We start from the raw sequence: 10731 nt of genomic DNA on the forward strand, positions 1-10731 counted from the left end.
ACTGCTTTATTTCTGAGAGATAAAAAGCAAGTTAAAACAGCCCTGGAATGTATTTCCAAATTTTCCAGTTCCTCTGGTTTAATGTTAAACCTTAGGAAATGTGAAATACTATTTATACACGATTCTATAGATCTATTCGTTGAAAGCATACCAGTAAAGGACTCCGTTAAATACCTTGGCATTCATATTTCTAAAAATAAACACACGCGTGAACAATTAAATTTTATGCCTAAAATTAATAAAACTAAAAAAATATTTAACAACTGGTTACAAAGGGATTTGACCTTGTTTGGGAGAGTTTTGCTTTCCAAAGCTGAGGGTCTTTCCAGATTTGTTTACCCAGCTCTCTCTCTTTACGTCAGTGATAAAACTTCCAAAGAAATTAATAAAACCTTTCTCGACTTTATTTGGAAAAATAAACCTTGCAAGTTAAAAAAGGACATTATATCAGGCAAAAGAGTTGATGGTGGCTTAGAGATGTTAGATTTTTTTGATATTAACAATACCTTTAAACTTAATTGGTTAAGAAACTGTCAAAGAAATGAAAATTCATTATGGTTCTTTATCCCCCAGTCCATCTTTAACAAGCTTGGAGGCTTATCTTTTATATTGAGATGTAACTATCTGCCTGGGAAATTACCAGTTATTCTATCCAAATATCACCAGCAAATGTTATTAGCTTGGAAAATTGGTTTCCATCACAACTTTTCTCCACACAAAATGCTTCTCTGGAACAATTGTCTTATTACCTCTAGGAATAAATCTTTATTTTTACGGAAATGGTTTGAAAAAAAGATATATTTTGTCATGGATTTGTTTGATGAATATGGAAATGTTTTGTCTTATGAAGATTTTATGTTTATTTACAATTTCCCCATTCCATTTAAAGAGTTTCAGCAAGTTGTTAAAGCTATTCCCAATGGGTTAAAACATCTGATGAAAAGTCACCTTACTTTTGGAAGTAACGAAAGGAAACTTCCTGAGTTAATAATTGATGGTATCAAAATATTTTCTCATTCCTGTAAGAATAAAAATATCAGATTAATTTTTCAATCCAAACATAAAATTTCTCCTAGAGGGAAATCTTTTTGGAATGCACAAATTGATGATATTCGTTGGAAAGAAACATGGTTAAATCCAAACAAATTTTGTATGCTAAATAAAGTTAAAGAGTTACACTTTAAAATACTTCACAAAATCTACCCATGTAAAGCTTTGTTATCAAAATTCATGGACATTGACAGCAAGTGTATTTTTTGTAATGTACACGAGGAAGACTTGGCTCATTTGTTTTACAATTGTGATGTGTCTTTAAAATTTTGGTCTGACGTTAGTTTTTTTCTTTTTGCCCCAAGAAAGGTGAATTATAAATTATCTCTAAAAGATGTTATATGTTCTTTCACACATAGAAGCAAAATGTTTGAATATGTGGTGAACTTTTATATCCTGCATGGTAAATATTACATCCATAAACAAAAATTTGCAAAATGCATACCTAAATGTAGTCTATTTTTAATCGAGATGGAATCGCTAAAGAAATCGTTAAAGTTAGTTAAAAATAAAAAGAACGAGATTTTGTTAAAATTTATGGAGAAATTTTTGATACTGTAAAGTCCCCATTGTGTTCTCAAAAATGTATATATATATAATGAATGTCTAATTAGGAAAAAGGTAATATGCTGTTTGCTTTTTCTTTTTTCTTTTTTTATTCATTTATTTTATTTTAGTTATTTTTTATTTTTTTGCTGTTGTTATGATTTGTCTTCTTGTCTAAAGGTATGATATATGTCTTGTGAAATACTGCAGTTGTATGTTGATTTGCTGGAATTAATGTTTGTAAGTTTGTAAGTTTGTAAGTCAAATAATAATAAAAAAAAAAAAAAACATAAAAAAAAAAAAAAAAAAATTAAATTCACGTGTAGCACTTTGAATGGAACATATTACGTACGCTTTGCACTGGAATCATGGCAATATAACATGTGATGTCCACTTTTTCTTTTACAGGGGCATTTAATTAAATTCGAATCAAACAAACGTCTGAAGCCATAAAATAGATAAAATGTGTAGAGCAGGGGGCGTGAGTACTGGAATTGAGAACAGCTGACATACGTGGACTCATCTTGTCATTCAGAAAAAGGCAGACATTTACAGTAAACTTTATTTTTTATTTTTAACCATAAACTGGAATAATGCTTAGTGGATCTGCAAACATGGCATGAAAAAAATGTTTTATGTTATAAGAACGTGTGTTATATTGACTTTAAGTTTAGACCAAACTTGAATCGCAGAATGAAGATAATTTATTGATAAAGTTCCTGTAACGGTGCGTGGTTTCTGAAACATCAAGGTTTTTTTTTTTTTTTTTTTTTTTTTTCAGTTATACAGCATCTTGCATTTCAGATGCTTTAGGCTGATCTTTCAACACATTAGTGGACAACATGTTTTATATATGTATTTTACCAAGCATACACTTTAAATTTTACTCTGAATTTCATTGACAGATTTAATTTGTATGTTTTTATTATTATTATTTAATGTATACATTTTCATGCACTGTCTATGATTTTAGGCAGCGTGTAAACGGGACTTTTATTTTGATCTGTCAGTGACATCACATGGCTGGACCGCTCTCCTCTGGCTCAACAAAGGTTTGAGTTTTATCACGCCTAAGTATTTGAGGTGTTGAAATCGATACGAATCGATCAATCGATGTGTGGATTTTGCAAGTAATGTTAAATGAATGGACTACGTGAGCTGTCGTGTAACGCTTTACATTTACGTTTTCAGTTAACAGGCAACTAGCCTACCGTGTTCTCTCCTTTAATCTTCAGAATCTTGACTTTCAGTTACATTACAGCCCTTTTTATTATTCTATTTTTGTGTCTGAAAACTGAACTAAGGCATAACACAAACCCTGGTCGTTTTATCTCGTAAATGGCCCACTATTAGTGTTGTTTGAGTAAAGCGCTTTAATTCTTATGTAAATAACATTTTAGAGTCGGATTTGTATTTCTTTCTGTTAATTGTTTTCCTCATATTAACCGATACAAAATGTCCAAACATACAGGAACAAGAAACAGAACATCTGAAACATATGCTGTTCTCAAGATGGCATCTATTAAAGAGGAGATTGAAGACGTGAGCATTTCAGAAACATTTAGAGTGAAAAATGAAGATGCAGAGGATGACACAGGTTGGTTTATTAGTTACTGGTTTGTTTATCATTTGTTTTTTTGTTTTTTGTTTTTGTTTTTTTAATGTTGGCCTTAAAAAATGAATGATAAATTTGAAAAGGAAAGAGAGAGAGAAGAGAAGATGCAATCATTTAAATTCTCATAATGCATTCAGCTTCATTTGTGTAGCATGTGAAAATGGGTTACTAAATAAGCTGCTTACATGTGATTTACTGCTTACAAGATGTTACAGGTGTTTACTGTACACAGCTGGCTGAACTTTTATTTTATTTAGGGGAATTTCTAACATGAAGGGTGACAGGAAAATTACCATATAATGTTCTTTGTTATTGCACTTAAAGATAGTTCTTTAAAGGTTTTTTACAAATATTAATAGTTTTATTTAGAAACGTATCATCTTGGAGAACCATTTTATGCTGAAATGAATAATTGTGTTTAGAAAAAGAAATAATCTCTCTCTCAAAAAAAAAAAAAAAAAAAAAAAAAAATATATATATATATATATATATATATATATATATATATATATATATATATATATATATATATCTTTCAAAGCCACCAAATTATCGATTATCTGGAGTTAAGCCATCCAGCTAAACAAGACTCTCAACATACTCTCAGCAGGTACTTTATATCCTTATCAAAATGTCTTAATGTTCATTTTCAAATTGTAACTTGTTTCAGTATACTGTCCTTGTTTTTTTTTTTCTTAATTTTTTTTAACAGCACATGTAAGTGTGTCATGCTCTGTTCAGCTGATGATACTTATCTCCTATTCGCCACTAAGCTGGTAAGTGAGAAAACATAATTTATGGTCCATATTGTTTGTGAGACATAATTAGGCATAACAACTTTTACTTAAACAACAGTGTGATTTCTAAAGTCAACTTAGTATTTCTACTCCAACAGATGCTGTCACACCCCACAGACTCATCATCTGCAAAGATCAACTGCCACTCATTTTTACAAAAATATCCATTTTGATGAATGTGAAGACATCACAGGCAACTGCAGAAAGATTTAATTGGAACTTTGCCTGTGTTTCTCTTTGTACTTGTGTGTCTATTTGTTCTATTATATTTAATTTACTTATTTACATTTAAATGTCAAGTGTAATTTTTATGCTTTCATGTAATGACTTTTTAGAGCATTGTCATTTTTGCTATAATTTCCCATGTCAATAAAAAACATAATTTACATAAATTGCTGTTTGTTTGGGTTTTTTTTTTAAATAAGAGGATGCAATGTATAAATGGCCTCAGATAGAGATAGATAGAGGGGTAAAAAGTCATAATATTAATAAATAAAAACTAATATTAATAAATCTATAATTTAAAAGGAAGTAAAGCTTATTACAATTGTTTTCATGACAAATATGGCTGCAATATGCAGAACCTTAATCTGTTGCCCTTTAGAAAAAGAAAAAAAAATGGTTACAAGTGCATAGCTCTGGTTATGTGTTGTCATATTGCACTTGTTGTCTTAGCAGAATTAACTTGTATGCCTTACAAGTCAAAATGGTTTGTTACAACTAAATACAGCTTTCAAATCAGACTGCTCAATGAATATGGCCATAGCCATATCTCCCTGCAGCCCAATACTGGCTGACCACTGAAGCTAAGCAGGGTTGAGCCTGGTCAGTACCTGGACAGGAGACCTCCTGGGAAAACAATGTTGCTGTTCGAAGAGGTGTTAGTGAGGCCAGCAGGGGGTGCTCACCCTTTTGTATACCCCAGTATAGTGACTGGGACACTATACAGTAAAAAGCACCACCCTTTTGATGAGATGTTAAACCAAGGTCCTGTCTCTTTGTGGTCATTTAAAATCCCATGGCACTACTCCTAAAAGAGTAGGTGTGTAACCCTGGTGTCCTAGCAAAATTCCGTCCACTGACCTTTGTCAATCATGGCCTCCTTATAATCCTCATCCATTGAATTGGCTCTATTTTTTCTCTCCTCTCCACTTGTGGCTGGTTTGTGGTGAGCATGCTGGCACCATTGTCCTATGGATGCTACACATTATATACAGGTGCATCTCAATAAATTAGAATGTTGTGGAAAAGTTCATTTATTTCAGTAATTTAATTCAAATTGTGAATTAAATGAATTCAGTGCACACAGACTGAAGTAGTTTAAGTGTTTGGTTCTTTTAATTGTGATGATTTTGGCCATCATTTAATAAAATCCCACCAATTAATTATCAATAAAAACATTTTTTAGTGAATTGTAGGTCTTCTGGAAAGTATGTTGATTTACTGTACATGTACTCAATACTTGGTAGGGGCTCCTTTAGCTTTAATTACTGCCTCAATTCATCGTGGCATGGAGGTGATCAGATTGTGGCACTGCTGAGGTGGTATGGAAGCCCAGGTTTCTTTGCATTTTTTGGTCTCTTGTTTCTCATATTCCTCTTGACAGTAACCCATAGATTCTCTATGGAGTTAAGGTCTGGAGATTTTGCTGGCCAGTCAAGCACACCAACACCCTGGTCATTTAACCAACTTATGTTGATTTTGGCAGTGTGGGCAGGTGCCAAATCCTGCTTGAAAATGAAATCATCATCTTCAAAAAGCTGGTCAGCAGAAGGAAGCATGAAATGCCCCAGAATTTCTTGATAAACGGGTGCAGTGACTTTGGTTTTCAAAAAACACAATGGACCAACACCAACGACTTTGCACCCCAAATCATCACAGACTGTGGAAACTTAACACTGGACTTCAATCAACTTGGGCTATGAGCTTCTCCACCCTTCCTCCAGACTCTAGGACCTTGGTTTCCAAATTAAATACAAAACTTGCTCTCATCTGAAAAGAGGACTTTGGACCACTTAGCAACAGTCTAGTTCTTTTTCTCCTTAGCCCAGGTAAGACGCCTCTGACATTGTCTGTGGTTCAGGAGTGGCTTAACGAGAGGAATAGGAAAACTGTAACCAAATTCCTTAACACATCTCAATGCCTTGACCCCAGTTTCAGTCCATTCCTTGTGAAGTTAAATTAAATTCTTAAATCGATTTTGCTTGACAATCCTCATATGGCTGTGGTTCTAGCTTGGTTGTTCATCTTTTTCTTCCACACCTTTTCCTTCCACTCAACTTTCTGTTAACATGCTTGGATACAGCACTCTGTGAACAGCCAGCTTCTTTGGCAATGAATGTTTGCACCCTCCTTACCCTCCTTGTGAAGGGTGTCAATTATTGTCTTATGGATAACTGTCTAGTGAACCAAACTGAGAAACCATTTTGGAGGCTCAGGAAAACTTTGCAGGTTTTTTGAGTTGATTAGTTGATTGGCATGTCACCATATTCTAAATTGTAGAAATAGTGATTTGGTGAGTTTTTATTAAATGTGAGCCAAAATCATCACAATTAAAAGAACCAAAGGCTTAAATAATTCAGTCTGTGTGCCCTGAATTTATTTAATATACGAGTTTCACAATTTGAGTTGAATTACTGAAATAAATGAACTTTTCCACAACATTATAATTTATTGAGATGCACCTGTAAATGCCTCATTCGTTCATACATTCAATATCAATGAGTGATTCATATAATTCACCACAGACAATGGAATATGGGTTTACATACATGATGAACAAGAGATATTTACATTTATGCTGTAGACCACTTTAGCTTTATATGAAAAAGGCTTATTTGAATTTATAATTGCACATTATGCTTTCGAGTAATAGCAATGTATTTAGAATTAGGGCTGTGCAAAAAATCAAATGCGATTTTCATGCGCATCTCATCAGTAAAGATGCTCCTTTAATTAGAAGTATATCTCCAGCACGTGCGTTCAGATCAGGGTTGCCACGTTTTCACAACAAATCCTGCCCAGTTGCTTCTTAAAACTAGTCCAAAACTACCGCGGACATGAAAAACAATCGCTGACTTGGCAACACTGGTTCAGGTGAAGCGGCAGTTATTACACAGAGCCGTAGTCTACCGACAACTAACACAAAATCGTTTTCAAAATCGACAAAGAATCGCCTGCGATTTTAACGTCGATTTTGTGTAGACTGTCAGTGAATTACGGCTCGGTATAGTAAATGCCAACCAGTGTTGCCAAGTCTGTTGTTGTTTTTCATGTCAAATAACTTGATATTTAGCCCCTAAAATGCTAAATTTACCAAGGCAACCCTGCTAAAAAAAACTTATATTTTAACCCCGGGAAGCAATTTTTATCGGGGGAACCTCCTGGAAGCGCGATTGGGCTAGTTTTGGACTAGTTTTGAGAAGCAACTGGGCAGGATTTGTTGTGAAAACCTGGCAACCCTGATCTGAACGCACGTGCTGGAGATAAACTTCTAATTACAGGAGCGTCTTTACTGGTGAGATGTGCATGAAAATCGCATTCAATTTTTGCACAGCCCTATTTAGAATCCAAAAATCATTTATCAATCAGTGAATCTAAATTATCATGAAAATAACTGTTGCAGGTATCTAGACTTGCTTATTTGCTATTAATATGATAATGGGAGAATTAACCTTCAGTACACTGAATAAATATCAGTTTGATGTCATTTACTTTGTGCCATTTAACAGAGTTAACTTGTATGTTTCTTTTTTCCATCTCAGACCTGGTGGTGATGAAAGTGGAAAGTCAAGAACTGTATGAAACGGAGGAGGAAGATCCATACGGTAAACAGCACGGAGAAAAAAATTGCTTGCAGACCGAAAAGGAGCCCTCTCAAAACAAATCTCGAAAGAAAAGTTTTAAAAACTGTTACATCTGCCCTCAATGTGGCAGGAATTTCACTTATGAAAAAAGCCTTAAAAAACATGAGTTAATGCACAATGTACAGAGCCCTTTCACCTGCCAACAGTGTGGGAACATTTTCACTACGAATGGAAGCCTTAAAAACCACATGAGAATTCACACTGGAGAGAAGCCTTTCACATGTAATCAGTGTGGAAAGAGTTACACAAGAAGCAAGACCTTAAAGGATCACATGAGGATTCACACTGGAGAAAGGCCTTTTAAGTGTGATCAGTGTGGAAAGAGTTACATACGAAGCAAAACCTTAAAGGATCACATGAGGATTCACACTGGAGAAAGGCCTTTTAAGTGCGATCAGTGTGGAAAAAGTTTCATACATAAAGTAACCCTTAATTTACATAAGAAAATTCACTTAAGAGAGAGCCACTTTATTTGCCATCAGTGTGGAAAAAGTTTCAAAGACATAGAACGCCTTAACAGGCATGTGATAATTCACTCTGGAGAGAAGCCCTTCAAGTGCCAGCAATGTGGAAAGGGGTTCCAAATAAAAAACAATCTAAAGGCACATATGAAATGTCACATCGAGGAAAAGCCTTTCAAGTGCCATCAGTGTGGAAAGTGTCTAAAACACGAAACATCCCTTAATTACCACATGAGACTTCATACTGGAGAAAGGCCTTTCACCTGTCTTCAGTGTGGAAAGAGTTTCATTCTTGAAGGACAACTTAGTCGTCACATAAGATACATTCACACTGAGGAGAAGCCTTTCGTGTGCCATTACTGTGGAAGGATTTGTGAAAGCAAATCAAACCTTAAGATTCACATACAAGTTCACACAGGAGAAAAGCCTTTCTCTTGCCCTCAGTGTGGAAAGAGTTTCATACATAAAGGTCTCCTTAATTATCACATGAGGCTGCACACCGGAGAAAAGCCCTTCAGCTGCCATCATTGTGGAATGAGTTTCAGATATAAAGGACTTCTTAATGGTCACATGAGAAGTGTTCACACCAATGAGAAGCCTTTTACGTGCCATCACTGTGGAAGGATTTGCGAAAGCAAATCTAAACTTCAGATTCACATGCGAATTCACACTGGAGAAAAGCCGTTCTCCTGTCCTTGTGGTAAAAGTTTCGCACTTAAAGGAAACCTCACTGCTCACATGAGGCTTCACACTGGAGACCGGCCTTACATGTGTGTTCAGTGTGAGAAGAGTTTTGCCTATCTAAGACAGTTGAAAAGTCATTTGCAAACTCATTTTGGAGAGAAATCCCAGTGTTCTGAATGTGGCAAGAAGTTTGCAAAAACAAGCAATTTCAAAAATCATCTGCGCATTCACTCTGGACTAAGGCCGTTTAATTGTGATCAATGTAATAAAAATTTTATTTTGCAATCACACTTAGAGATACACCTGAAAAGTCATGCAGACAAGAGACCCTATTTGTGTTCTTTGTGTAAAAAGAGATTTAAATGGCTGTGCAATTTAAGATCGCACAAGAGATTTCATATCCATAAACCTATTTCCAAAGCAACCTACTTGAAACGAAAACAACAAATCCATGCTGAAGAAAAACCTGACACTATAAAAGTGGTGGTCACGTGATGGCACCTTAATTGTGTTAAAGTCGCTGCCCTTGATCAGTTTTAAGTCATGTTTTGGAGCTACAAAGTGTCATGGCTGGACATTTCTGATACTGTTGTGGGGTTATGAGTGGGGATGGAGGAGATACTGTATCACCAGGTTTTTTTTTCTTCTTTTATTTATTTTTTTACATTTTTTTGCAGTTGTACTTGTTTGTATGGGCAAAACATTAATCCACTTGAAAATATAGACCCTTTATACACAGTACAGACCAAAAGTTTGGACACACCTTCTCATTCAAAGAGTTTTCTTTATTTTCATGACTATGAAAATTGTAGATTCACACTGAAGGCATCAAAACTATGAATTAACACGTGGAATTATATATGGAATTATATACATAACACAAAAGTGTGAAACAAAATATGTAATATTAAATATGTAATACCTTTTGCTTTGATTACTGTTTGCACACTCTTGGCATTCTCTTGATGAGCTTCAAGAGGTAGTCTCCTGAAATGGTCTTCCAACAGTCTTGAAGGAGTTCCCCGAGAGATGCTTAGCACTTGTTGGCACTTTTGCCTTCTGTCTGTGGTCCAGCTCACCCCTAAACCATCTCAATTGGGTTCAAGTCCGGTGACTGGAGGCCAGGTCATCTGGCGCAGCACTCCATCACTCTCCTTCTTGGTCAAATAGCCCTTGATGCCTTCAGTGTGACTCTACAATTTTCATAGTCATGAAAATAAATAAAACTCTGAATGAGAAGGTGTGTCCAAGCTTTTGGTCTCTACTGTATAAGTATAATCAATCCTACATTTAACTCGTTAATGTATTTCAGTAGCTTTCTAGTGAGATGGATATATTAAATCTCACATTTGACTTTAGGTTAGTCTACATCAGTTTAGCAACTAGTAAACCAGTTCTTCTTTAAGAGTAGGTAGGGGGCTGTGTGGAGTAGCATACCAATTTAGTGAGTGTAAATCCTTTCATTTAAATGTGCTTGTATGAATAGCCTCTAAACTCTTCTGTTGTGTTTGTTTTGTGTTTGTTGACTATTCATGGCTTCATTTTCCTCTCTTGAATTCCTAACATTTTAAGTCAGCATTCAACACATAACATTTTAGTGGATTTATAGCCTGTTCAGTAAACATTGCAGTGCCACCTTCAGGCTGAATTAAACAAGGATACTAGACCTCTTCCAAAAGTGTATCTGCATGTGTTCAGTGATTAAAACAAGT

The 10731-nt window shown here is 34.9% G+C and overlaps 1 protein-coding gene and 1 long non-coding RNA gene across 2 annotated transcripts; both read left to right on the forward strand.

Annotated features, from left to right (window-relative positions):
- The first annotated feature begins 2575 nt into the window (after positions 1 to 2575).
- On the forward strand, positions 2576 to 9861 carry LOC113078039 (gastrula zinc finger protein XlCGF26.1-like). The gene is made up of 3 exons (XM_026250316.1): positions 2576 to 2648; positions 3068 to 3193; positions 7773 to 9861. Exons 2-3 carry the CDS (start codon positions 3109 to 3111, stop codon positions 9512 to 9514), a joined length of 1827 nt encoding a protein of 608 aa, XP_026106101.1. The 5' UTR covers positions 2576 to 2648; positions 3068 to 3108; the 3' UTR covers positions 9515 to 9861.
- LOC113078040 (uncharacterized) lies at positions 3828 to 4400 on the forward strand. Its single transcript, XR_003281451.1, has 2 exons — positions 3828 to 3987; positions 4107 to 4400. It is a non-coding gene; the product is annotated as an uncharacterized LOC113078040 (long non-coding RNA).
- Positions 9862 to 10731: the final 870 nt, after the last annotated feature.

This window comes from Carassius auratus, unplaced genomic scaffold (genome assembly GCF_003368295.1).
Source record: "Carassius auratus strain Wakin unplaced genomic scaffold, ASM336829v1 scaf_tig00024015, whole genome shotgun sequence".
In the NCBI taxonomy this organism is placed as follows: domain Eukaryota; kingdom Metazoa; phylum Chordata; class Actinopteri; order Cypriniformes; family Cyprinidae; genus Carassius; species Carassius auratus.